General features: G+C 59.3%; 6 protein-coding genes across 6 annotated transcripts; 5 read left to right on the top strand and 1 right to left on the bottom strand.

Moving 5' to 3' along the window:
* Window positions 1–7032: 7032 nt before the first annotated feature.
* Window positions 7033–7527, bottom strand: BXZ73DRAFT_18481 (uncharacterized protein; the record flags this gene model as incomplete). Its single annotated transcript, XM_048017566.1, has 1 exon — window positions 7033–7527. A coding segment is annotated over one exon (495 nt), but the record flags the coding sequence as incomplete, so codon positions are not given.
* A 2560-nt stretch (window positions 7528–10087) lies between these two features.
* BXZ73DRAFT_77790 (acid protease) lies at window positions 10088–11477 on the top strand (the record flags this gene model as incomplete). The annotated part of the gene is made up of 6 exons (XM_048022733.1): window positions 10088–10295; window positions 10362–10465; window positions 10519–10747; window positions 10800–10883; window positions 10937–11410; window positions 11470–11477. The coding sequence occupies 6 exons, from the start codon at window positions 10088–10090 to the stop codon at window positions 11475–11477; spliced, it is 1107 nt and encodes a 368-aa protein (XP_047877579.1).
* A 425-nt stretch (window positions 11478–11902) lies between these two features.
* Window positions 11903–13226, top strand: BXZ73DRAFT_77789 (uncharacterized protein; the record flags this gene model as incomplete). The annotated part of the gene is made up of 4 exons (XM_048022732.1): window positions 11903–12192; window positions 12262–12575; window positions 12598–12732; window positions 12769–13226. 4 exons carry the CDS (start codon window positions 11903–11905, stop codon window positions 13224–13226), a joined length of 1197 nt encoding a protein of 398 aa, XP_047877578.1.
* Window positions 13227–16590: 3364 nt separating this feature from the next.
* BXZ73DRAFT_101691 (uncharacterized protein) lies at window positions 16591–17385 on the top strand (the record flags this gene model as incomplete). The annotated part of the gene is made up of 1 exon (XM_048014977.1): window positions 16591–17385. The coding sequence occupies one exon, from the start codon at window positions 16591–16593 to the stop codon at window positions 17383–17385; it is 795 nt and encodes a 264-aa protein (XP_047877577.1).
* A 987-nt stretch (window positions 17386–18372) lies between these two features.
* On the top strand, window positions 18373–20257 carry BXZ73DRAFT_101690 (acid protease; the record flags this gene model as incomplete). Its single annotated transcript, XM_048014976.1, has 8 exons — window positions 18373–18413; window positions 18473–18619; window positions 18697–18785; window positions 18840–18899; window positions 18955–19381; window positions 19523–19797; window positions 19859–19998; window positions 20063–20257. The coding sequence occupies 8 exons, from the start codon at window positions 18373–18375 to the stop codon at window positions 20255–20257; spliced, it is 1374 nt and encodes a 457-aa protein (XP_047877576.1).
* A 1479-nt stretch (window positions 20258–21736) lies between these two features.
* On the top strand, window positions 21737–26918 carry BXZ73DRAFT_47505 (SNF2 family N-terminal domain-containing protein; the record flags this gene model as incomplete). The annotated part of the gene is made up of 16 exons (XM_048019888.1): window positions 21737–21952; window positions 22020–22040; window positions 22095–22218; window positions 22278–22579; window positions 22635–23216; window positions 23270–23575; window positions 23634–23742; window positions 23796–23834; window positions 23892–24091; window positions 24142–24202; window positions 24256–24647; window positions 24711–24867; window positions 24923–25049; window positions 25108–25585; window positions 25647–26641; window positions 26699–26918. 16 exons carry the CDS (start codon window positions 21737–21739, stop codon window positions 26916–26918), a joined length of 4329 nt encoding a protein of 1442 aa, XP_047877575.1.
* Window positions 26919–27569: the final 651 nt, after the last annotated feature.

Here is a 27569-nt window from a genome sequence, read left to right as displayed (position 1 = left end):
CTGCCGTCCCGTCATCCGCAGCCCATTTGTAATGGGCCAGAGCCCACAGAAGCCGGTTGCGGTCTCAAACCACCGCCGGGGTGTCCCGCCGGACCGCCAGCACTCGCCCCGGCCGCTCGTCCCTATGGGCACGGAACGGCGCGCTGCCGACGAAGCCCACTCCGACTTCCGTCCGGGGCGACCGCGCCCCGCGCCCCGCGCACGCGCCCACGGCAGCGGCATCGACGCATCCAGCACCGCGCATCTCTGCTTCGTCTTCCTGATGGGCCCGCCGACGCTCTGGGAGCCCGTCTTTCCCTGGAAGCCTATCGATATCGACTCGAATCTGTCGCGTCGCACGCATCTCGGCAACCGCGCGCCCCTGGCGCAGAGGCAGGGGGCTCCAGTATGCCTTCCAGGGGGGTCCGCTTATCGGCGCGCACACGGCCCTGGGGCAGAAGCCTCCTTGCTCCGGGTTCGCGTCGCCGGCTCGCTGGGTGAACCACCCAGGTCTCCTACGGGATTCCCGGCCCTCTGCTGGTTTCGTTCCCTCGCGGCGGACAGCTCTCGTCCTGGCGTCCCAGCATCCGTCCGCGATCGTGCCGCCGACTTGGTGACCCCTCTAAATACAGGTAATAAACCCAGTGGGCTGTTTTGCCACAGCGTCTCGGATGATACGGCCCCAAGACCAGGACGCCATTCGTACCCGAACGCTCAGTATCTCGGCCTACGCAGCCCCTTCGCCGTGGACATCGACTTTACGGATACTATGGGAATGCGCTGGCTGAGGCAGCCGCTTCAAGTTCCACGCTAGATATCTAGTGCGGTGCAACCTTGAGCATGCCGTACGTACGTATTACATCGTTCACGTCGGCCTGGGTGACAAGACGAACGTCCTTCATCACCGCCAGGCAGACAGACTCTTGCTTGCACGCTTCCAGAGCAGAGCTCCCTTGTACAGGTGAGCGTCCGTTCACGTCCACTCGGAACGGCACTTGTCCCTGATCGTCACACCAGTCTTGTCACCATTCCCATCCCGTTGATACAGGACCCGAAGGGCAGTCCTGCCCACAGCGGCGTGCGATCAAGCCGCACGCCAAAGTAATGCTGATAAAGAGCATATTCGGCCCCGACCCTTCAAGCCGAACGTCGCTTTGAACGCGGGAGTCCTGACTATGCATTGTGGGCGTCGGCACCATCGAGGCGTTTGTAATACGTCACCCGCGACGCCATCTCGCCCTCGCTACCCTGCCATATCTCGCTTTAGAAGGCACCCCGCGTCATGTCCAGTCCGGGATGTCACGCTACCGTCGCTGGCAGGGGCTGCGGAGCGCGTCAGGTGACCAAGCGAAGTCAATGCTGGTGCTCGCCAACCATCACTTTCCCGCTGTGCCCGGGCACCGCGGACCAAGGTTGTCCCGCCACTTCCGCGAGATTCGCGACACGCTCGCTCCCTGCCGCCACGCGAAGAACGCGGCACGTCACGACGCGACGCACGCGTGCCGACACCCACACATCCACCCCGCTGGGTCTAGTCTCCCCTCAGGAGACGCGACAGCCAACGGACGGCCCCTCTCCGAACTACGGCGTCTGCTCGTCGCGGCGGACTGCCGGCTACCCGCCCACTTCTCTCCCACTCCCCCTCCATCCCCCCACGGTTCTGGCTCGAGCCGTGCCGGGTCCACTCCCCCTTCTGTCGCTGGTTCCGGCTCCGACTGTTACGAACCCCCACCTACCTTATCCCATCCTATGCCTATTCCTATGTTCCGTTCTATGCTCTAAGCGCGGCCGCCTGCTGGGCCTGCACCCGCCACATACTAGCCTAGGCCGTGGCCCCGTTACAGTTTACCGAATGCGGGATAACCGCCGTCGTTGAGAAAGCTCGTACTTAGCGTTACGAAGATACTTAATGTTCTGGCATGAATTCATCATCATCATCATCAGCGGACCAAGGTTGTCGTGCGGAAGACCAGAACCGTGAGTCTTGTGGTTTCTAGTGCAAAAACTCTCTCCTGACGCTGACCGGACATCGCGCCATTGGCAGATTGGCAAAGAACCACTTCGGTCGCCCACGGCCCACCGGGCACCTTCTCACACCATCTGCGGAATTCGCACTTCGTCTCCCGCTATGCTCGCTCCTCCGCTCTGGCGCTGCGCTCGCTGTCTCCATCGCGAAAGACCCTGCACCTTGCACAGTCCGACGACTCATCCTCGCCCAGAATAGCAATGCGCCGGTGCACACTGGCACAAGACCCCGGACCCTGCGCCCGCAGGCCGGGACATCCTCATCTTCGCACCCATCCACCCTCGCACTGACGCAATCGCGCAGTGCCGCCCGCAGAGGGGCCTATCTCGTAAGGGCGACCGGCGTCGGGCGGTCTGGCGGTGCACGGCTGCCCCCCTCCAGCTAGGCTGCTCTCGAGCGTCCAGCACTCGGCGCGTATCCCCTCTCAGCGAGCCCACTCTTGGGTCAGCACCCACACCCCTAGCGCCGCCGCGGGAGTCATCCTTTGTGGCGGCCGCGTCCACCCATTGGTGCGGGTTGCAACACGTCCTGTTCCCGTTCCTCCGCCGGCGCCAAGCCGCTCAGCGCGGTCCCAAGCAAACGCGACGTGACCTCTTTGCGGGCCAAGGGGAGGAACGCTGTCGCCGCCCGTCGTGCCGACTGTCACCACGCCTGGGGTGCAGTGCACGCACGGCGCTCGAAAATCCACAGAGCACGTCTTCCAGGCGACCTGCCCGTGTTCGGCACCCTCGAGCACGGCCGCGGACAAGTCGAACCCCGCGCTTCTTCCGAGGCGTCCGGGCGGGTCTCGTCGCCCGCCTGCTGCGACGCCGCTCTGTCTCGACCGCGACCGCGACCTCGACCTCGACCTCGCCCCGCTGACGACGCGTCCGCTCCGCGCGGTGTGTCCAAGGTGCCGACGTGCGCGCGCCGCACCGTGGTCGTCTGCGGGGACGCGAAGAGGGGTCGGGCGGTGTCGCGACTGGCGACGAAGGCGCGGCGGCCCCGACGGTGCAAGCCTCTAACCCCAAACCCCAAACCCCGCCGCCTTCCAGAAGGCCCGCAGGCGCGGGGTGGGCATCGAAGAACGGGCCCGCGCGGATCCTCCCACAGCCGCTGCCCTCGTGCGCGCGTGCCCCGCTCGTCGCCGAGAGGTGCGTGGCCCCCGTCCTTCGTGGGTCGGCCCCGAGGCGCCGCACGGACGAGTCGCGAAGGCTCCCGCGGGGAGGCGAGGAATGGAACGCGCTCGGATGCGGACTGTTTAGCATCCGCCGTCCCGCACCGGGCGAGACCTCGCTGCCTTCGGCCGCTGTTCCTCGCCTTCCTCGCCTTCGGCCTCCGCCCGGGGATAACCGGTGCCGGTTTTGGCCCCAAACCGGGCGAATTCTGCGCGCACTGGGACCCGTCCGCACCGCACCCGCTGCGACGCCCTAGCACGCTCGTGGCCGCTGCTCCCTTGATCCCGTCGGCGCTGGGACGCGTCCCGGATCAAAACCGCTGGGGACCTCGGTCTTGCTCCACCTCCTTAACGTATTGCCGCGCTCCCCCGCGGTCTCTCGGGCCTCAGCGCCGTCAGCTCTCTGCGCTAGCGTGCAGCGTGCTCCCTCCGCGCGGTTCGCGGCCGTCAAAGTCCGAGCGCGTCGGGGGCGGGCCTCGACGCCGAGGGTTGGGAACCCCCGGTGGCTCACCGGTACCGTGCGCGTGCCTGCGAGGTCTCAGAGTCTTCTTCTACTTCGATTTTTCCACTGCGCTCGTGGCCGATGGATCAGCACTAGAACGCCGTGCCGAGGCCTGCACCGACGCCAAGGGGGCGCGAGAACCCACGACTGGCGGGGCGAGCGGGCCTCGGGGCACTGGGCCGTCCGCTTGGGCGTGCGGAGGTTTGGAAGCTGGATGCACGAGCTCACAGAGGTGCTGATTTTGCATGCGCGTGTTGCTGGTTTAGGCTCACCTTTCCCTGTGCTCCCGTGCACGCCGTGGACGTTATCGCACGCTGCAATACTACATTGTTCAACCGACGCCTGTCCGCACAAGCATCCTTCGTGGTGCTCAATGCACGATAAGAGTAGCTGACGGTCTCGGAGGCTCAGGTGATGTACCACAGTGTTGGCGAGTCTCCCGCTGATATCTACAAGCAACAAGGCCCAGACATGTCAAGCTCACCCTAATTTATGTCTCTTCAGTAGATTCTTCTGACGCAGCCTCTTCAGACCTGCACACGAGCGGTGGATGCTGTCCAACGAACAACCCAGAATAGCTTCCGCGGTCGACCGCGGTAGCCCAGCACAAGCAAGCAGCGGTCCGGACGCACCTCGGTCAATAAAGAACGCTCGCGGGACAAGGGCGACCAGGAACGGCTGGGGGCGCGAGCCGAGCCGTTAGCTAGAACGTGTATCTGAATCGCCGCGTGTCCCGCGCGCATCAATCGCGCACGGAACCCTCGTCCCGCGCGTCCAGCGCCACCGACCGACCGACCCTGATCCCATCGGAATCGCGAGCGGGCATCTTCGCGGCCCGCGGGTCTCGTGGGGGCCCCAAGCGGCCGCCGGCACGCCCCGCGCCTGGGCGCCGGGCGGTGCGCGGGGGTTTGGATCGGTGCGCGCAGAATCCAGATGCGGGTGCGGGTGCGGGGGATGGTGGGACCCGCCAGCTGGTCTCGCTCGATCCCTATGGCGCGGGCTGACCAGGGGGTCAGCGCGGGCCCCCCCCGATGACACCGTTTGCGCGGGCCCATGACGCACGCGAATCTCCCGCTTGCGGCCGGGAGGCGAGGCTGGCTAGTGACTAGTAGCTTTTCGTGCATGGCAGTCTGATTTGGGGCGGGGACCAACCAGGAGTGGGGGGCCCGTGAGGGATCAGACGTCCGTCGTCCTCAGCCTGCGATATTCGGTGTTGCCAGGCGCGTTGATGACGGCGGGTGCGGAAGACCTCACAGGGGGCTGGTAGAGGCTGGTAGTCGGTTCTCCTAGGTGCGCGAGATGGATTGGTAAGTGCGCACGAAGCACTAGCCACCTCAGCGCGCCTGCGCATCTGGCTGGGGCGCCGCCTGGGCACGTTCACGGCATGTCTTCCGTCGCGATAATCAGGGCTGTAGCCATTGGCAACGCAGGTAGAATGACCCAACAGAACTCCCGGACCATGCACGAAAGTTCCAAGTGCGTTTGCTCACAAAACCGCTTAGCCCACTGGATCCATCCCGGACGCAGTGTAAGGGTATAGACGTTTGACGGGCGACGGGCTGGAAATCATACTAGCTCCTTGGAGCTACCCCATAGGTAAATTGTTAGCGAAGCATCCGGGCGAGTCAGTTGGTACTTGGGCAATGGGCTATTAGCCATGCTCTAAGAAGTTAACTTCTACCCCGGATCCCGTCTTGAGGATGTGGGACTGGGCTTGCCGTCTAGGGTTCGCTCAACGCTGTTCGAACGAAGGCATGGTCCATCACCTCGTACTGGCTTTCCCAAAGAAAACTATTTCCATGCATGTTGCATGCGAGCAAATTCGTCGTATCTCGCTTGAGACAAGCTAATATGCGCAGCAGATCGCTGGCACGCACAAGCGGCCTGCGGACGCTGCGTCGACAATCGAGACGCGTGGAACACCCGCGCGAGAGGGAGGCTCACCGATACGTTCATCCGAGTGATGTGGTGTACGCGATCGCAGTCCGGGTGTATGCTGTTGCGACGATATGCAACTTGACGGCGGACGCTGTCGAAGTGGCCTCCACATCTATTGCTGTCGCGGGAGCATTGGCGAAGCGAGCGAACCGTTTGATACGTGCGCGTAGATGATCGCGACTTTACAAGCACTGGACCAAGTGAGGTCCGGCCGCTAGCGGTTGAAATTTACGGCGCACGTCGTAGGCTGGAGGAGAGCGCGAAAATTAGATGCGCCGATCTGCTCACGAAGTATAAGGCAACCGTACATTTGAGTGGGGTGAGAATGGCGAGAGACCTCCGAGCACGACATCTTCCGAGTCCGTGCATCATCGGCGAGAGTTCGGCTGAAATTAAGACGCGGAGTGACGGGTTGTACTGTGCACCACGAAGCGGTCGACGATGTCGTGGCGTGACTCGTGGAAGTATTATTCGGATTTTACAGTGAATCGTGAAACTAGAGATAGAAGCAGTCATTAGCACCCTATTAGATGACGGGCGAAGGACGGCGAGCGGTGTACGTGTTGGCGGAGATGATAGAAGAGCGGCGTCCTGGTGCTTGTATGTTGTAATAGTACGAAGAAGCATTGGTGCCAGTGAGACTTCTCGGGGTGTCACATTGCCCGCCGTCGAAAATAGTTCCCCGGATTTGCTCGTGCACGTGTGGACTCTGAAAGGGCCCGTTGGGTTGGGACGGCGTGACTGTCATGCATCCAAGGACGAAATCAAAGCCCCCGCATTCAAGACGATGGCTCACTGCGAAGGGAGAATGTGATGCATAGCGTGAACGTACTTACTGGAGAATGTACTTACTGTGGACATATTTATGGCGAGTAGAGTAATGACTCGTAGGTGACGTGCGCTCGGAGCCTCGACGATATTGCATGGTTCGTGCACACAGCCTCGTGAGGAGTATGGGGTGAACAAAATACTATATTGTATCAAATAACATCAGCGTTACACAGCATATGAGGACAGGCACAGCGACGGGCGAGTTACAACATTCAAGAGCAGTGGGACAGCGGTAGATAGAAATACAAGGCACAATACCGAGAGTCCGTCCAGGCTCTTCTGTACCATGTAATGCGATGTGATAACTCAGGATACACAACAATGTGATCAGATGTTCTGGAACATCCAAGAACAGGGTCAGCATATTTCACGACAATTTCCGTTGGTCTGAGCTTACCGATACATTCGACGGGGGTCCGTAACTAAGGTGAAGATTCACCAGCGTGCCTTGGGCGTCTCTTCAATCGAAGGTTTGTGCTTCGGGTTCCTACGCTTGTGCCTGTGGGCCTTGCGCGGGGTAGTGGGGGGCGTGGCAGAAGTGGGAGAATGTGCGGCGGGAAACGAAGAGCCGATGGGAGAGTCGCGGTCGTCGTGCGGGGCGAGAGCGTCGAGGTAGACATCGGCATAGTTCCGGAAGACGCACCGCTCCGAATCCTTCTCGTCGTACTCGGCCATCGTCGCCCATACGCAATGCCAGCCCCTCTCCTCTTCGAACTTGAGGGCAAACGCAGCATGGCGCTGCGTCCACCGGTCCTCACGGGCGTCCGTGCCGAGCCCCCCGCCTTTGCCCTGATCGTCCCCGCGCTCGGTTGACTGGAAAGCTTTGTCGGAGAGCGTGACCGCGGCGGCATGCGAGACGACGAGGCGGACGTCCGTCGATCCAGACGCGGCGCGAGGGTTCAGCACCGGCGAGTCGGACTCGAGGACCTTGGGCACTCCGCCGTAGTGCGGGTCGTAGCCAACGACGCGAACTTGGAACGCAGAGCCGTCGGAGAAGTGGAGAGTGGTACACGGGTGGGCGCGCGAGCGGCGAACGCGGACGAGCGTACGGCCGATGAGTGTCGCGGGATCGACCCCGAAGCCCTCGCTATGCGGGCAAACGTCGCGCACGAGCGGGCGAGGGCGGCTCAGTGTCGACGGGGCGGAGGTCGACGAGAAGGACGTCTTGATGGGCGGTGGGGTAGACGGTCGTTTGCGCGCGGCGAGGGGGGATGTGGAGGACGTCGGAGAGGTGGAGGGAGAGGTGGACGGGGTGGTCGCGGGGCTGGAGCGGCGGTCGTCAGATGAGCTGTCGATCGCTGGGTCGTAGCTACTCAGACTGGAGCTTGTGTAGGACGACATGGCTGGGGGAGAGTGTGCGCGATCATTCGACCACCAGCTGGGGAGGGGGTGTACGGCAGACCGGCGGAGGCAGAGGAAGGAATCAATGCGGCGGGTGGTGGGAGACTCGAGAGAAGCGGCATAACGCCATCATTAAGACTGTGGCCGCACACACGGCCAAAGCCACCCAAACATCGCGCACGAGCCGGCCCCGCCTGCACTGCCAGTTCCATTGTTCTTCTCCGCTCGATACTAGGACCACAATGGGGCCGCACATCCGACCTGGACAATGAGGAGGAAGACGAAGGAGTCTGAAGGAGTGCGCGAGTGGACACTCAGTTCTGCCGGTCACTGGCCACGCCCCTCTGTCGAGTTCACGCCAACTAGTGGCACGTGTGACCTTGTGCCACTCAAAGCCCACTAGCGCTCACTAGTCACTCAACGGTTGACCTGACCATCTCGAACGGAGTTAGTGGCATGCATCGTGCCAGTTCTTACTTTCTCTACTGGCTGGTTATTCTGGTAGAAAACGTCTGGGGAAGGCCTTCGACAATTCGTTTTATGGATACTTGCACGCGACTACCTGAAAGGCCGGAGCTGCACGCACCCATGACCGGTTGACCTGCGCCTTTCAAATGGGCTTCCACACGCTCGTGTAAGAGGATTCTCAAGAGAAGGAAGATGATTGTCGGTCTCAGCAAGACTCGAGATCTGGAGCGTGCGGCGGCACAGACGCGCAAACACGGGCCGCCATGCCGCCAACGCGATGGGATGTTCTGCTGCATACACTGCGGGCAGGTGCCCTATTTCCCACGGGGCGATAGCCATGTCGCGGCGGTGGTATAGGTTTCCTTTGTCTTGAATGGACACATGGCTGTTGCGCGACGCGACAGTTAGACTTTTGTCTGCCTTGCGCATCGCTGCCCCCCCGCCGGATAGCTTTCCTTGCACATGACTATACCCTGGCTATACCCCGACTATCGCCCCACGTGATAGGTAGACTAGCACATGGCTGTCGCGTCGCGCGCGAGGTTGCCTGCTGCTTCGCTATCCCTCGACTACCTATTGCCTCGCGCACAAAGTCGCCTGCCGCTTCGTTATATACCCAATAACTCGCCACCGGGAGCTCCTATGCAGTGTCCCCAACACCCTGTGACGCCCTCCTCCTTGCCCTCCCCGCCTGCCAGGACCACCGCAGCCTCCACAGTATCCCGCGGTCCATCAGGTATAGTCGATCCAGCAGCTGTCTACAGATATCAAGCACATCCTCCAGGCACGCGTACCACTACACCACCCGCCGCAGCGCACGCAGCACGTGCTCACGATGCACACGCGCGAAGAATGGCTCAGTGATGGGATGAAGCGTGAGCACTGAGGGGGATGGGGGAGGACTTGCCGAGGTCATGGTGCCAGGTGGTGGAGCTGTCATTGGCGACGAGGCTAGCGCGCGCGGACTGACCCGCAACCATAAGCGCCGTCACTGGGCCTGAGAATAGCTACGCGCGGGGATAATCGAAGCATAGCGCTACCTTGCATGCGGGGCAATATTCGAGGTATAACGAAGCGGCAGGCGACTTTGTGCGCGAGGCAATAGGTAGTCGAGGGATAGCGAAGCAGCAGGCAACCTCGCGCGCGACGCGACAGCCATGTGCTAGTCTACCTATCACGTGGGGCGATAGTCGGGGTATAGCCAGGGTATAGTCATGTGCAAGGAAAGCTATCCGGCGGGGGGGCAGCGATGCGCAAGGCAGACAAAAGTCTAACTGTCGCGTCGCGCAACAGCCATGTGTCCATTCAAGACAAAGGAAACCTATACCACCGCCGCGACATGGCTATCGCCCCGTGGGAAATAGGGCACCTGCCCGCAGTGATACTGCTGCTTGCCTGCCTCTCTCCCTCCAGTTTCTCTCACAGCTCTCACAGTGTAATGGAACCTGCTCGCGACCTCCCACGTCGACATACCAAGTTTACCCCACCCCATACGCGTCCGCCGCCGACGTCCACGCGCGTTGATTGAGCGTTCTCCCACACGCGTGGCTCCTCAACTTCTTTGCCAATCGTCTCCCTGGTGGACCTTATGGTCCTTGCATTGCTCCTGGATGTCCACGCACTCCCATCCCTTCCGAGCCCCATTTGACCCCGACATCACATGGACACAGCGATGGTATTCGTTTCCACAGCGAGGTCCTATCTCCCGTTGCCCACCCACCATTTATCCCTCAGGTCTCTATCCCCACATGCGTCCCCAGCTGTTGCATAAATCGCCGCGCCTTCCGCTCCAAACCCCCGCGCTCTTTCTGCCCTCCCTGCCATCCGTCTTCTCTCCAGTCCCGAGATGTTGTCCGCCATCGCCGTCGGCCTTCTGGCCTTCGCGGCTTCCGAGACTGTTGCTACTCCCCAGCCGCAACCCATCGCCCTCCAGTCCCGTCCGACACCGAAAGGCCACGCGACTGGCATCCGTCGCCGTGCGCTCTCAGCAATCGGAGTCCCGCTGGAGGACTTCTTCCTGGGTACGGATTTGCAGTGGTTTGGTAATATCTCCGGTGCGTCCCCCTACTTCATCCGCCGGACTCAACACGTTGTCCTCATGTATGCCGTCGTGATGACAGTTGGCACGCCGCCGCAAGACGTCAGCGTCGTGTTCGACACTGGCTCTTCCTCCCTTGAGTTCGCGACGGATGAGTGCACGTCCTGCACTCAGACCGGCAAGTTCGTCCGTGCGAAGAGCTCCACGTTCAAAGCTGGCACCCGGTCTACCACGCTCAGCTTCGCAACCGGCGTGGGGTGGATCCAGTCGTGAACAACGATTATGTTCTCACCGTCAAGCAGGCGACAGACTCCGTCACGGTCGGCAATATCACTGCGAAGAACTTGAGCTTCTTCACTATCACGAAACAGACTCCCAAATTCAACCTCGACCCTTTCCTCGGCATTCAAGGAATGGGGTCTAGTGCTGAGGGAATCTTTGCCTTCCTCGTGAACCAAGGGCTCCCTTGTAAGCGAGCACAAACGGTCTCTCGAATCACTTCTCATTGGTCCACCTCCAGCCCTGTTCAGCATGTTCTTGACTCCAAACGCCGTTGGGAATGCCGAACTGCTGATCGGTGGTATCGATAACACCAAGTTTAAAGGTGCATTGATAATGACCACTGTTTCTGTGGTGCATCGACTTATTTTCTTTCAGGCAATCTCGTATATACGGAAAACACTGGAAGTGGGGACTGGGAGGCAACAGCTTCACGAATCTCTGTCAACGGCAAGACGAGCTCTGTCCTCAACAAGCGCTTGAACATCGTCTTCGACTCCGGCACCTCCAACATCCTCTTCAGCACCTCCATCGCCAACGCTATGTACGCTTTGATCTCGCCCAACATCAAGCCCTTCGCCGCCGAGCCTGGCGCATACGGTATCCCCTGCTCCCAGATTGGCGGCCTGCCTGCTGTCATCGACCTCACCTTCACCGACCTCAACGGCACCCCCTTCAACCTCACGATCCCGAGCTCGGAGCTCAACGTCGGGCCGTTCGATAGCGACCCTTCGACATGTCAAACGCTCATCAATGCCTTTGACGGCCTCGACCTCGTGGGCGGTTCGGTTTTGAAGCACTACTATTCCGTTTGGGATATTGGCAACCAGCGCCTCGGCTTTGCGCCCAACGGTGAGCTCCCTGCGCGTTTCTGTTGAATGGATCGATTCTGACGATACACATGCGTGCAGGTTTCTAGGACTATCCCGTGTACGCAGTTTCACGGGTAGCATATAAGCCTCAGTAGACGCACGTCACTGTATCGATAGCCTTCGAATAAAGGGGTCTCTGGATCTTCTACTGTGCGGTTCCGACCAATACTGGCAGCACACCCTCCCTTCTCCTCTGCACTTGGGTGGTATTTATGAATACTGATAACTTGTTCGAACCTACCCGAAGCTTGAGCAGCCAAGCAGTTGATGCGCGTCTGAAGCCATCGCCACCTCCCTATCGCCCTCCGGTCCCGTAAAACTTCGAAAGGACATATCATTGGTGCTTGCAAGCTCGCTCTGTTCGTGATCGGGGCTCGCTGGATGACTTCTTGGGCACTGATCTGTAATGAGTTGAGAACATCTCTGGTGCGTCGCCATCTCTCTGACCTCCACGTGTCAACAAAATGTCCTCATGTGCCCTAGTAGACGCGTAGTTGGAATGCTGCCCCAGAAAGTTAGCGTCGTCTTTAACACAGGCTCTTTCACCCTCAAGTTCACGACGTACAAGTTTATCCGTGCCAAGAGTTCTACCTTCGTGGAGGGAAACATGACTGGAGCGGGTGTTGATCCCGTCATAAACAGCGACTACGTCCCCACCTTCAGACCGGTGACTAATAGCATCACCGTAGGGAACATCACCACTCATAATACGAGCCTCTTCACCATCATCGACCAAACGCCGAAGTTCAACCCTCCATTCTTGTGCATACGGGTTTAACTATCGATCCGGGTATGTATGCAGCCTTGTTCAGCATGCTCTTAACTCCATAGGTGGTTGGACATGGGGAGCTTCTGGTCGGTGGTATCAACGACACCCTGTGTGGAAGTAGGTTTTGATTACTACTATTCTTTCGTCACCCGGTTCAATATTCGCGATCTCGTCTACATTAACTTCGTCGACAACCCCAGTTTTTGGCAGACAGATATGTCGAGGATATCCATCAACGATCAGTCCGTCAGCATCCTCTATGCCCCGCTCACCATCGTCGACTCGGGCACGTCCGGCATCGTCTTCACGGCGGACGTCGTCGGGTTCATAAACGCCTTCATTTCGCCTTTGATCCAACCTTTTGCCGCGGGGTCTGGTACATGCGGTCTCCCGTGCAGCGAAATCGACAGCCCTGACGTCGACCGACATCAACAGCAACCCGTTCAAAACTTCAACCTCAAGCTCGGGGCTCAACATCGGCCCATTCGAGAGCGACCCGTCGACTGCCAGCCTCGGCCCCGCAGGCAGTCAACGTTAACACCATTCCGACTCGGCGAACGCATAGCCAGCTTGCTCCTCGAGCCCGAGCGAAGCCTTCCTCGCCCACCTCGACGGGCCTGGCGCGCGCGAGGTCGTCGTCAAGATCGTTGAGCAGTACGGCGTGGACGTGCACGCCCTCGTAGAGGCTGGGCCCGCCCCGCCCGGATACGCCGTACCGCGGGCACCAGCTGGTAGAAATGCTGGAGCGCGTCGGAGGCAGAGGGGTGCGCGCGCCTGCGATGCAGTGCGCAGGAAGCTGCAACTGCATACGACCTTCGCCCGGAAAACGTCTTCGTCTTCGACGGATGAGAGCGGATTGGGGCGGAGGACGGGACGGGGAGAGGGGACGGCGGGAGAGATGCGGTACCCTTATGACATCTCGATGATGGCATATGCGCATATTCCGGGAGCGGAGGGATATGCGCTCATCGCACCGGAGCACGGCGAGCAGTGGGTGGCGGCGCTCGCGCCGAAGAGAGGCGAGTGAGGAAGCCGTCAGTTGTGGCTTTCACGATGCTTCCGACAAGTGTAGTCCACGAATTCCTTCCACAGGTGTTTATTCCATCAAGAGAGTGAACATGAAGATCATCGACATGATGAAACTACTATCATGTTGAAGGGGGAACGAACTGACAGGAAATTCGGCGCATACGGTTGGTTTCCCAGTCGGCGAGCGTCCCTGACGCCCGCCGACGGTACTTATCCCGAGGACCACGAAAAGGTCTGCGCCAGGACGGGCCGCCGCAGCTGCGCCCGCCCTCCCTCGGGACCCCCCTTGCCAACAGCCCTAGAGAATGTCAGCTCCCAACCGCGAAAGTCAAAAACCGAATTATAGCCTACGCGCTTGAGGATCCTCGTCCGGTTGGGGCCCTACTCTTCGGCATTACCCTGCATAAACAAACCGAAAGCCGAAAGCCGAAAACCAGACCACAACCCACGACCAAAAGTCCCATCTTCCGGACCCACCTGCCCGCATATCTTCGCCGCCTTCTGGGGTCAGACTTGCACGCCGGGTACCTGAGCCCCAAGCTCGCGCTTGCCGTCCCGGCTCGACACTGGAGCAAACGGGAACCTTCGTGCGCATAGGGACGGCTTGAGAGAAATGAACCAGACCCCCCTTGACGGGCACACCCGCGTTCTCGCGCCGTCTTCGGGGGATAGACCTGCACGCCGTGTACCTGAGCCCCAAGCTCGCTCTTGATATCTCAGCCCGACACTGGAGAGTGAGAGCCTTCCGCGCATGGGGACGGCTTGAGAAATCAACCAGACCCCGCTTGAAGTAGGTAGTGGAAAGCCCCGAAGGACGCCCAGCTGTGGAAAGAAACTGGAAGGAAGTTAGTGCGGAGGACGAGGAGTGTCACGGAGCGGGGGGACCTACACGTCAGTATGGGGACGAATGCAAGTCTTCTTGATAGCGATGGTCGAAGTCAGTGTCGGTGTCGATGGCGGTGTTGAGGTCGAGGTTGAGGTCGATATTGAAGGTGAAGTTGAGGTCGAGTCGACGTCGCCGAATGTTGATGGTCGGGGATGGGATGAACAAGCGATCCAGAGGACCTTTTATGGACAGAGGACGAGGGGGCGGGCTGTAGTGGCTTGTTTGTTCTGGCAGTCAGCCTCTTCACCAGTCCATTCTGTAGACTGTGGCAGGCGGGCGTACCCAGGGTTGCGAACCATCCCAGCCCCATTGCTTATCGGAAGTGTCAAATGACCTTACCAAAAAGTAATTGCAAAGTATGGGGAGAGCTTGAGTTGGCATCCCATGCGAACGAAGTTCCTTCGGCAGTAGACATACGAGCGCAAGTTTGTCGATGGCAAGCGAGGCTGCATCACAGACGACGAGATGGCGAACCGTAGCGACTTTTGTGTCTCCTCAGATGTTCACCCTTCAGCGTGCCTGCATAGCGAGGGATTACGAAAGGTCCCAGCCCCGTTACTCGTCGGAAGTGTCAAAGGACCTTGCCTGGAATTGAGCCAGGTGTCCTCAGATGTCGAGGATTGCCGACATCTGCAACTCCTTGGGTGTAGAAGAGAGCACGTATACAGTAGGCATACGAGCATGAAGCCGCGAGACGCGAGAGGGTTGGGGGGTGCAGAGGAGTGCCCACGATTTCACAGGGAAGATGGCAAGTTCGCTTTTGCGGTTCATGAATCATGGGAATCATGGGAAGCTCTCTGGGACGAATCTCAAGAGTAACGAGAGCCTCCAGATACGAAGAAGTAGGCTCCGAGTTCGCGTGGCAAGCAAAGGCATGGTGAGATCCAGCACGATCAGAAAGCGGTCATGTAGAGCATCGGACTCGAACCTGCTGAGGGCGTCCGTCCAGTTACTTGATCCATCCCAGGGTCATGGCACAACTCGTCGCTCATTCAACATTTCACGGCCCGTCTCTGTATGCACTCCGGGCATTCTTGGTACCACTTGAATGGTCGATGTTGGGCCGCTTTCACCTTCTCGTGATTACCATGTTTTTGTTCAGACTCGCTTCGAGGAAGAGGGTGAAGTGCTGGGTCGAAGGAGGTGAGCGCGCTCATCATGCCACGCGAAAGGGATGTTGATGACTAACCCGCTCGTGTCGAGAGCGCTCGACGCATGCCATTATTTGCGTGGCCGTGCATCTTGTCTCATACCAGATTTCAATGTGAGCTTCCCGCGAGTTCTCTTCCTCGAGATCACTGAGCATACTTAGTCAGGGGTAGGGAGATGCTGGGAATGTGCTTTATGCAAAGCGAACGCCTGCTAGAGCCCGGTCTCATGGACAGAAGGCCTGGTCTCGTCCCCAGCCGCTCTGTACCGCACCCCGCCACCGCCTACACGAGGCGGTGGCGGGGTGCGGTACAGAGCGGCTGGGGACGAGACCAAGTTGAAGAAGGCCCCGCATCAATGCGCGCTCATCTCCTGTATACTTGGCGTCGGCGCGCATGTGGTCCTATGTGGTCCTGGATGTGCAGGCCCTCGCGAGTCGCGTCCTTCCTGAGTGACGCGCACCTCGGAGTAAGTATATGTCGGGATGTGAGCGCGCAAGGAGCGTTCTCCCTCTTTCCCCTTCCCCTTCCGCTTTTTCCCAGTCAACTTGACTTTCGTCGCTTGCTGTCTTATTTGACTCATGGCACGCTCTTTACTCTCTGTCTTTCTGTCTATCCTGGTTGCGGCCGTTTTCATTCCCGAAGTCTTCACCGTGTACGGAGTAGCCCAGCAGGGTATTCAAGCACCGAGGATCTTTGGACCAAGAGTGGAGGATTTAGCGCGGTTTGCAGGAGGCGTCTCATTCAGAATGAGAAGGTCTAGCAATCTTTTGGAGGGCAGTGACAGGTGAGTGTATTCATTTCACTTCAGACTGAAAGAGCAGGCTTTTATATTCAGATACACCCTTGGGCTATTCCAGAGCGACTCCGAGTCAGCACCAAAAACCTTGATCGTCGAATCCCTGCCCGCTAATGCTTCAACAACTACCGTGCATCTCTTCCTGCGTGCCGACCTCTCCAACGACTTCCACAAGTACCTGCCATGGATCGTCGCCGGGTCCGTGGTCGGTGGGCTCGTACTGGCCTTCCTTTTCGCTGCCCTCTTCATCTATTTCCGCGGTCGACGCTATCGCTCCTTGAGCGATCCGGCGCCTGAAGGGGCTTCAAACGAGTCAAAAGATTATCAGGTTCCCAAACAGTTCCTCATACTCGACGCTCAATTCACCTGGAAGAAAGACCATCATTCAAGCGGGTCGCTGGGGAGTCCATACGTACGCCAGTACAACGATGCGGGTGCACGCCGGCTCCAGGCGAGCGAAGACTCGGCTCCAAGCGGTTCGAAACGAACCAGCCTATTTCGTGGGCGAAGGAGTTCGGAGAGCGACGACATGGAGGAGAGGGCTTTTCTTGTCGAGCGAGCTGCTTCCCCCGCGGCGGTCAAGATGACACCCTCGCAAACTACGCCGGCTCCACGTTTTCATCGATCAAACTCGTCAACAGGCTCGATACGCGTTCTTGCTACTCCTGCAGCAGCCGCTGCCATAGCCTCTCGACCCTCGACCCGTCGATCTACACTTCCTTCACGCTCGCCTTCACTTTCTGCCTCGACCTCCACGAAGTACGTCCCCATCCTCCCGCCGCCGCCAGCCTCTCCGACCGCCGCTCCCGTTCCCATCTTCACCCGCCAAATCACATCCCCCGGGCTCGACGTGAACAAGCCTCTTCCGAACCCCTACGAGCAGTACCGCCCCGAGAGCATGTGGATGCTCGAGACCCCCGCGGACGACCTTGTGCGCTCGCTCCCGAACCCGTACGCGCCTTCCGGGTCCACGGACGGGCACGAGCGCGAGGCAGCGCGTGCGGACTCCCCGGAACCGTACGACCGCCTCCCGCCAGTGCCGCCGCTGCGGCTTGGCCAGGGCAAGCGTGGCAGCGCGTCCGACTTTCAACTTCAGGGGTCGCCCACGCCGACGGGCCCGAAGCGGCCACACCCGCTCCGCATGGCCTCGAACACAAGCAGGTCGTCCGGCGACGAGTGTGCGGCACAGGAGGGCGCAGCAAGTACGGCGATGTATGTGCTCCCTGCGATGGACTTTTCGGCAGCGTCGCTCGCGCTCGGAGAGGAGTCGCGGGCGTCGTCGAGGGCGTCGCAGCGCACGGTGACAGGGAGGACCGCGCGGTAGCATGGACGACGGGTGGTTGTGATTCTGCAGTTGTTATGGTTCTACTTATTGTTGCGCTTGAATCGCGCGCGGCGTCCTGTCGTTCTGCTGTGTGTGCTGTCGCATTTACGCGTACATCGGTGTGCATGTAGGCTGTCCCATGTTGTGGGTGCGCCGCCACACGTACTACCAGATCTGAACACAACACTTCCAGTCACACCCCCAACGCCGGACTAATCCGCGGACTGTGTCGGATGGTGAGTTCCTTAGCTTGAGAGTCGGGACTACCCCTGCCCAATGCAAGGGAAGTGTTGCCCGAGTGGCAGGTTTGCCTAGGGGAGGCTACGTGAGTCTTTGCGCAGCACCGCCGCTTGACGAATCACATTAGCACGACGAAAGGCACGGCGTCAAGAGGGCGGCCCGCTCGAGAGGATACAACGGAAGTTGTACAAGGCCGACATACAGGTTGGCTCAAGCTATACATCTCCTTGTCGAATTCCCGACACCGCAAGCGATCCAGTGCACTCCAGTGCAGGTCGATCCGGGCTGCGCAGCATCTGCGACGAAGATCGTCTGGCTCGTCGGCATCACAACGGTCTCGCGTCGCGTGAATACTTGGCACCACGCAAGACCACAAATCTCCGGTGCGGCAGCCAGCGCGTGGACGGGCGGCAATTGGAGGAGACCCCAGCCCCCGCCGCGCAGTGGAGTGGAGCGCGAGAGCAGGCTTGTCGACGGCCCGTGACGAGCAGCTGGACGGACCAGTGCGGTGGCGGCTTGGAGCGAATGAGAGAGCCGACGCCCCTGAGGCCTGAGGCAGAAACAGTGCGCGACATGCTTGCCGCCACAGCCTCGCGCCCAGATCCCAATTATCTTATGTATCCCACCTGCGCACCCCGGCATGCTGTCCCCGCGTGCTTTCTATCCTTCCTCTTCTCATCCCCCTACACTTCTTCCTTTCGTTCACCGTCCTCCCGTTCCTTTCTCCGTGGCTAGCACCCCATCCAGATGAAACTCTCCGGCGCGCCCGCATTCCTCTTCTACCTCTCGTGCCTCGACCTCCTCCCTGCCGTGCGCGCCGCCCGCTTTCATGCCGAAGGGCGTATAGGTGGCTTTGGGCGGCGGCACGTGTCCGGCTGGACCGTCGCGCGAGTATTACGGGTACCCCGGACGTGGAGAATGAGGGGAACACGCAGTACAAGACGAACATCACCCTGAACGACAAGGTCTTTGAGGTCCTCATCGACACCGGAAGGTGCGTCGTCGCTCCACTGCGTACCGTGGTCGCGTCAAGCTCAACGCGACCCGCACTCCTGCAATCCACGCACACAGCTCGGACCTATATGTTGTGGGTGATGTACCTGGGGCAAAGGACACTGGCAAGACGGGCTCGGTCACGTATGCGATCGGGTCCACCAAGGGTGCGGACCCTCCACGCTCGCTTATGCGAATATACTCACTTTCGCCATGATTAGGCCCCATAAAGACGGCCACGCTAGGCTTTGAAGGCTTCACGATCAAGGACCAGGCCTTTAGTACGCCCTACGTCACTTGTGGTGCAACCCCTCTCTGACTCTCCGCGCTTTTTAGTCGAGCAGGCCCCAGACAGCCAGCACACGGAGGGTGACGGTATTATCGGTCTCGGGCCCGGGTCCTCGTCGAACGTGCAAGACGAGATCGACAACTCGTCGGGCGACGCCCCGCTCGACCGCATCTTCCGTCAAAACACCACCACGCCGAATTACATCACCGTGCTCCTCGGACGCAACAACGATCCAACCGACACCTTTGCCGGGGACTTCACGATCGGGGAGACCGTCGACCCGTATGGCAACATCACGAGCCAGCCAAAGCTCCCCGTAACGGACTCGAGCAGCGGACAGCACTGGACTACGCTCATGGACAAGAACGGGATCATTGGGCCGGATGGGCAGCGGATCAACACGACGAAGCGTGCTACGGGCAACCGGTTGAACGTCATGTTTGACACTGGTTTCACGTTCCCCCAGGTGTCCAAGTGAGTAACCAGTTCTGCGCATCACCATCTTCTCAGGAAGCTACATGCTTGCCTGCAGGACCCCATGTGGACCACCACTGCCACTTTCCCCGTTTTGTGCACCGACCACCGTTCGAGCGAGCTTGCTGACGATGTTCACAGTAACATTGCGAACAACATATATGGACGTGTGCCCGGTGCTAAGTTGGCCAATGTTACCGGGATCGGTTCACCGATTTGGACTCTGCCTTGTGACACTGAGCTCAACATCAGCTTTGTGTTCAGCAACGTTGTCATCCCTGTCCACCCACTCGACACCGTGACAGATGCGTTCCATGGCGATGACGATGCGAATGGGAACCCGACTTGTGTTGGTGCTTTCCAGCCTATCATCCTCAAGAACCAGGGCTTCGACATCATCCTCGGCATGTCTTTCCGTGAGTAATATGAGGCACTAATATTGTGGGTGTTTTCTGATGCAAGCCCCTACTCTGACAGTCCGCAATGCCTATCTCCTTATTGACTTTGGTGACTTCGTCGATGGCTCCCTCTCTAAGGTTGGAGACCCTTTCATCCAGCTCTTATCGATCACAGAACCTGTTGAGGCCCACAACGACTTCGTTCAATGCGTCTCGGTGGTATCGACCGCGGCAGCAAACTCCAGCTGCTCCCCGCCATCCCTGATCACGACAGTGACAACAGCGGCAACGACGAGGACTGGGTTCAAAGTACAAGATCTACATCATCGTCGGAAGCGTCGTCGCCGGTTTCATCATCTTGACCCTCATCGTGGCCGTCTCGTACCGCGCATCGAGCAAGCGGCGCTACCGCCGCCTCAACGAGCCCGTCCCCGAGGGTCTTCCTTCATACGGCAGGCCTCCAGCACAGCGCTACTAGGCTATGGACACTCGGACTCTGCTTTCATCTACCTTGGCGAATTTTTATCACCCTGTTTTTGTTCCCAAACAGTGCTTGTATATTTTACTTACTACGGCATCTACAACTACGCATACACTCACATAAATTATCCCATTGCACCTGGGGCGCACAATGCATATCATGGACTGTAGCTCGCACATCGTTATCGTTGCACATGTGCACCCCTCTCGCCATCATACCCACGACGCACGGCGGACGTAGAGCGTGGGCTGCGCGTCGCGTCCGATGCTAACCGGAGGATGACGACGTGGGCGCGGCGGAGGGAGAAAAGAAGGGCGGGCGAACATTGATGGGCGACTCACCTCGGCGTCGGCGTTCTCCCTGCGGGTGGATGCCGCTGGATCCGGGCGGACGTCGGCGCCCCACGCTGCAGATCGATGGGACTCGCCCCGGGGACGGGCTGAACAGGGGTTCTCGGGCGCGATGTCGATGTGCCTTCGCCACGATGGGCGACGGCCGGGGCCGGCGTGACGGCGATATGGGCGTGACTGGCGGCGACGAGGGGGGCACGATGTGGGTTGCGGAGTGTGGAACAAGGGGGCTCACCTCGCCGGGACCGGCGCGGGGACGGACAAGGTTCGCGCTACGTCGTGGGCGTGCAGGACCGCGACGGATAGGGACGGCTCGGGGCGTGTGCTGGAGACCGCAGGGCGGGCACGAGGCGCAGCGGCAACGCGGGCAGGGGTGGTCCGTGGAGATGGGGGGAAGGGGGCCGACGGACGTGGATGACGTGTGCGACGCACGCGCCCGAGCCCGATGGGTTCTGGAGGGTGCAGCCTGCCAATGGCAGCGGGGAGCGTCTCCGGGGCGGCGGCGGAGAGGTCACGCGTGACGATGGGGAGAAGGGCCGGGGGGTGACCGCGCGGTGACGTGGAGGGCAGCAGCGGGGACAGCGGGGACGCTGAGCCGGGCCCGCGCACGTTGCCGGCCGCGTCGTCGGCGGGGGCAGAGACGGCGCCGGGACGGATGGCTTGGTGATGGAGCACGAGGACTCCCACGCCGGACAGCACGGACAGTCGGGGGCTCGTCCCGCGCGCGTCTGGGCCCGCCCCTGCGCAGGGCGCGGCCGTCGTGCCCGCGAGCGAGGTGTGCGGCGGGCAGCCTGCGAGCGAGCGAGAGTTGCGGGGAAGGGGGAGGAGGGGGAGGAGGGAGCGGGAGAGGAAGGGAGGAGGGTGGACGGAGATAAGCTGATGAGCGCGACTGGTCGGGTTCGCCATGGGCAGTGGCGAGCACGCCGCGCTGTGTGCACTCTGGCCCGGCGCACGCGTGCGAACCGAGTCCGAGACGGGCTGGTCGCTCTGGCGCTCGCCCCCTCCCCTTCTCAACGCCCCCAGCACCTCCCTCCCTCTCCCTCCTCCTCGTCGTCCGCCCCTTCCCGTGCCCCGTCCCCCTCCCGAGCGCTTAAACACCGCTGACATCCCGCCGCGCACCGAGCCCATGCATAGCGTCCACGACGACGACGACGACCCCATGGCCTCCGCCCTCTCCCCGGGCCCGCTCAGCGGCTCCGACGACTCAGACAACACGATGAACGTCGACTCCGAGGTCGATGTTGCCCGGCAAGATCTGGACGCCGACGGCGAGTCCGACGACGATGATGTGCAGCCTCCTCCTCCCGCGAGCGGGTCCTCCTCCTACCATAACAAGCGCGTGGTGAGTTGTGTTCGCCTTTGCAGTCGCGTCGAGACGCGTTGATGTCTGAGGCATGGGTATGATGTAGGTCAAGGATGAAGACGAGTCGGTACGCGCGCTTGATTTTCCAGTGTCAGTATATGCGCTTATATTATCCATACAGGGCTACGATGATGAAGCCGAGGATCCCGCAGACGACGAGGAGGATGCTTCCTATGCAGATGAGGAGTATGGCGCACCGAAGAAGAAGGCCGTAAAGAAGAAGAAGGCTCCCTCGAAGCCCAAAGGTGAGCTCCTCACCATCTCGAGTCACAGCGGTGCCATATATGAACGCGCCCGCGTGCAGTCGCTCCTCGACCAGCCGTGGTGGATTCCGACTCCGACTCAGATTATGGCTCACGATCAAAGAAGAAGAAGAAGACTAGGAACCCGGGGGACGAGTTACGCGTCTCAAGTCGAGGGGTCAAAATCCCCAACTACGTGGACGATGTGCAAGACTTCGAGCAATTTGAGGACGACGCGGATGCAACATCCTACAAGGAGGTCGCGACACCGCTGAAGGAGGAGGATGAGATAGAGAATGTGCTCGGACACTGTCGAGATGAAGGACAAGTGGATGACTCGCAAGACGACTGGTACACGAACATCGTGCGTTTACCCGTCTATTGTTCGATACCTTCGTCTAAACAGCTCGCATCTAAAGCGCTTCCACATCAAATGGAAGAACTTTTCCCATCTCCACAACACGGACGAAGTGTACGAGTTTTTGAAGAGATTCAAGGGGTTGAAGCGCGTCGACAACTATATCAAGGCGTACAAGGTGGAGCAGGACATCCTTGCCAATAGGAAGCTGTCGCCAGAAGAACGAGAAACAATCTTCCTTCGGCGCGAGCGCGACAAGGAGGAGCTCGAGCTACACAAGACTGTTGAGCGAGTCATCGCCCAGCGAGAGGGCGACGGCGGGATTGTCGAGTACTTCTGCAAATGGAACGGTCTCAACTATGAGCACTGTACATGGGAGGCGCAGGAGGAGATTCGGCCAATTGCCAAAGAGCAGATCGACGCGTTCCTCAACCGAGAAGCGGAGGGTAGATTCCCCTTCAAGAGCACTCCTCATCAGAGGAATGCGCGTCCGCCGTTTCAGAAGATCACAGAGGATCCGCCATACATCGCAAAGACTGGAGGCCAGCTCAAGGACTTCCAGTTGACCGGTCTCAACTGGCTCGCATATCTATGGAGCAAGGGCGAGAATGGCATTCTAGCAGACGAGATGGGGCTCGGAAAGGTACGTAGCTGGTTCATCGTACTAGGCGTAGTGGAACTGAACGGCACGAATAGACGGTCCAATCAGTGTCGTTCCTTTCGTATCTCTTCCACGAGAAACGACAGTTTGGCCCATTCCTTGTGATTGTGCCGCTTTCGACAATCACCGCGTGGCAATCGCAATTCCAGACATGGGCCCCGGATATGCATGTCATCACCTACATCGGCAGCGCAACCGCACGGGCCGTAGCCCGTCAGTATGAATTCGGGCCGTCCTCGAAGAAACTCCAGATGAACGTGCTTTTAACAACATACGAGATTACGCTGCGAGATGTGAAGGAACTTGGCGAGATCAAGTGGCAGATGCTGATGGTCGACGAGGTATGTTCTATTGCAAGACTTCTAGCGAGTCGAAGTTAAAGTAAGGAATTCTTGACAGGCCCATCGCCTGAAGAACTCGGAAAGTCAGCTTTACGAGGCGTTGCGAGGCTTTGCTGCTGCGTCGAAGGTACTCATCACTGGAACTCCGCTTCAGAACAACGTCAAAGGTACGCTAAGGAAGCCTCGTGGCATGATCAGCAAACTCAGCGAACGTTCACAGAGCTTCTTTCATTGATGCACTTCCTCATGCCGGAGAAGTGTGCGTGCCTTCCTTCTCAGTATTTATTCACATTAGCTCATCGTCTCTTCGCTACAGTCCAACTGACCAACGAGTTTGACCTTGCCGACGCGGATCATGAGGTCAAGATCAAGGAACTGCACAAGCAGTTGGAAAGCCTCATGTTGCGGCGTTTGAAGCGCGATGTATTGACATCGTTGCCCACGAAGAGCGAGCGCATTCTTCGTGTGGAAATGTCCGCCATGCAAACTCACTTCTACAAGAACATCCTCACGAAGGTATAGTATGTCGTTCTAATTCCGGAACAATTCTCTCAATATGCTTGCAGAACTTCCAAGCGTTGATCAAGAGCGCAAGCGGAAACAACAACATCAGCTTGCTGAACATCGGTGAGTCTATGCCTTGTTCTCGATCACCCTTCCGCAACTGATCGTTGGTGCAGCGATGGAGTTGAAGAAGGCTGCCAATCACCCTTATCTCTTCGATGGTGCCGAGCCTCAATCGAACAACGACGAAGAGATCCTCAAGGGTCTTGTGATGAGCAGTGGGAAGATGGTCCTCCTCGACAAGCTACTCGCGCGACTACGGGCAGACGGCCACCGCGTCCTTATTTTCAGTCAAATGGTTCGAATACTCGACATCATGAGCGACTACATGACCTTGCGTGGGTACCAGCATCAGCGACTTGATGGGACTATCACCTCCGAGCAGCGCAAAAAGTCTATCGCTCACTTCAACGCTCCCAACTCTCCTGATTTCGCCTTCCTCCTCTCCACCCGTGCCGGTGGTCTCGGTATCAACCTCGAAACGGCGGACACCGTCATCATCTTCGACGTGAGTGGAGACGCGACCATCTTCATACAGCCTGACCCCATTGCTCACTTTCCGTGCCCGCAGAGCGACTGGAATCCTCAAAACGACCTACAGGCGATGGCCCGTGCACACCGTATCGGGCAGAAGTCCCACGTCAGCGTGTACCGCTTCGTCAGCAAGGACACGATGGAAGAGGATGTTCTCGAGCGCGCGAAGAAGAAAATGGTCCTCGAGTACGCTAGTGAGTCACCCTATGCGCTCCTTCAGGTAGAGGAGACTGACGCCGATGCGCCTAGTCATCAATCAGATGGACACATCACAAGCGCATCTCAGTTCGAAGGGTGGCTCCAAAGACCCTACGAAGACCGAGACTCTCAGCAAGGATGAGCTTACCGCAGTCCTGAAGTACGGCGCACAGAAGATGTAAGTTATCACGGGATCTGCCGTCCACGCTCTTCCCTAACCCATTTTCGCAATCTAGCTTCGATAAAGACGACTCGCAACAAAGCAAGAAGCTCGACGAGATGGACCTCGACGACATCCTCAACCGCGCCGAGCAGCACGAAACCGTCGCCGCCTCGAACGAGGGCGCGTCGCTTGGCGGTGAGGGCTTCTTGGAGCAGTTCGCCAACATATCCGATGTCAAGAACGATATGAACTGGGAGGACATCATCCCGCTCGAGGAGCGCCAGCGCTTCGATCGTGAGGAGGACGAGCGCAAGGCAGAGGAGATTGCGGCGTCAGAGACCAAGGACCGCAAACGGTCACACGCTCAAGTGTCATATGAGGGCATGGACGTCGAGCAGTCGTCGTCAGCACCAGCGAAGAAGCCGAGGCATCCTCCGCCGCAACGCAAGACCCCGAGCCAGAAGGCCATGGAGCTCAAGGAGCGGGACGTCCGCGTACTTGTTCGCAGTCTGCAGAAGTGGGGCGATATCAGGCAGCGATACGACATCATCGTGCGTTTTCTCTGCTCGCTTTGGGGGCTCGTCGCTGACAGCTTCATTGCCTCGGTCTCAGGTTACCGAGGCGAAGCTCACCGAGAAGAACCGCGGCATGATCCAGGAGGTGTCGGACGACATCATCGAGCTCTGCGCACGGGCGGTCGAGGAGAACAACGTTGAGAAGCGTGCACGCATGGAGGCTGGCGAAACCCTTACGAACGCGCAGAAGAGCAAGGCCGTGCTCGTCACGTTCCGGGGTGTCAACAACATCAACGCCGAGACCGTCCTTTCACGACATCGCGACCTGCAAATCCTCTTCAAGTATCTTGAGGCTCTCAGCGATGAGGATCAGTACTCTTGGACAATCCCGATCGAGAATATCAGGCCAACACTCAACTGGTCGGGCCGGTGGGGACCACAAGAGGACGCGATGCTGCTCGTCGGCGCATACAAGTACGGCTTCGGGAATTGGGAAGCGATGGCCAAAGACCCCCGTCTCGGGCTCGAGGGCAAGTTCTTCCTCGAGGATGCCAAGAAAGGCGAAGATGCGGCGAGCAAGCCCATTCCCAACGCCATCCACCTGGTGCGCCGTGGGGATTACCTCCTCGGTATCCTTCGCGAACACGATGAGAAGATTCGCGCGATCGAGTCGAATCTCACGCGTCGCGGACTCGCCAAGGCCAGCCTCTCCCCGCCACCACTCTCCTCCATCGCAGCAGCATCAAGCTCGTACGCGTCTGCCATCCGACGGCGCGCCGAGAGCGAGGCGGTCGCGTCCGTGGACGAGGGAGCGAGCAAGAAGCGCAAACGGAGACCAACACCGACGTTCACCGACTCCTCGTCGTCCGACGAGTGCCCATCGATGGACGAAGCGGCAACGAAGGAGGAGCTGCGGCCGGTCAAGAAGCATCTGAAGTGCTTGAAGCTCTCGGGAGGGGAGATGCCGCGCGAGGAGAAGGTCGCCGTCCTGAAGGACTCCCTCGCGGCGATCGGGAGGCGCATAGAGTCCGTGCTGCAGCAGAAGGCGGCAGCAGGAGAAGATGCAGTCAGATGGAAGCGACATCTGTGGACGTGAGTACCTCTGCTACCTTGGCTGATAGATCGGGAGCTGATCGGTTTTGTCGGTAGATTCGTCACGCTGTTCTGGCCCAAGAAGGTCAAGGCAGCTAAGCTGGAGGAGATCCACGCGAAGATGGTCACCAAGGACGGAGTACGAGCCCCCTCAGCAGAAGGCACGTCCGCTGTCTCTAAGAAGCCCCGTCTAAGTAGTGCCGCCGCGAACGGTCGAGCAGGCGCGCCGTCCAACGCGTCCACAAGTTCGACCTTCACCAACGGAAAGCACCGATAACATGTCGCCTTCAGCCTCTCTTCTATCTTCCTGCCTTGTCCGAACGCTGATCCCATCGCTGTATCGTTGTAACTCTCCATTCTCGCTGCTGTACTGGGCCACGATTGTCGTCGACCACGGATGTTTCTCCCCACTGCGTCTGTCTCCTACAGTTTTGTTTATATCTCAATGCCTTACTCCTATGTGTCAATACATTACTGCCCGTGCTGTACATCGCTCACCGTCTATACACTGATATACCGCGCTGCTCGCTCACACGCTCTTCCCCACTATCAATTGTTTTTGTACCACATTGCAGAGCGCACTTGTCAAAATTAGTCACCACCTTACTTCAACCCCGCCCATGAGCATCTCCGCCTACCCGTGTAACGTCGTGTGCAAGTATAATACAACAAGTACATCGCGCATTCCAGTCCTCCCATATGTACAGTCGGCACGTTGGAACGTCTACAGCGCGGAGAGAGGTGAGCGAGAAAGAGAGATGAGTATTGGAGAAGCGTCGTAAGCGGGAGAGGGGGTTTCCGGTTGGATAGGAAGTCGTTCCACATGTACAATAACTCGAAGCGATCCGCGGCCACAAAGGTCCACTTTGCCGTCGCGCGTCACGAGTCGAGCTCGGTCATTGTAGCGCATTTTGAGCGACTATATGCG

The sequence above is a fragment of the Epithele typhae genome (genome assembly GCF_022376455.1).
Source record: "Epithele typhae strain CBS 203.58 chromosome Unknown BXZ73scaffold_26, whole genome shotgun sequence".
Taxonomy (NCBI): domain Eukaryota; kingdom Fungi; phylum Basidiomycota; class Agaricomycetes; order Polyporales; family Epitheliaceae; genus Epithele; species Epithele typhae.
Note: the sequence above shows the minus strand (reverse complement) of the source record. Positions and strands in the feature narration are given on the sequence as shown.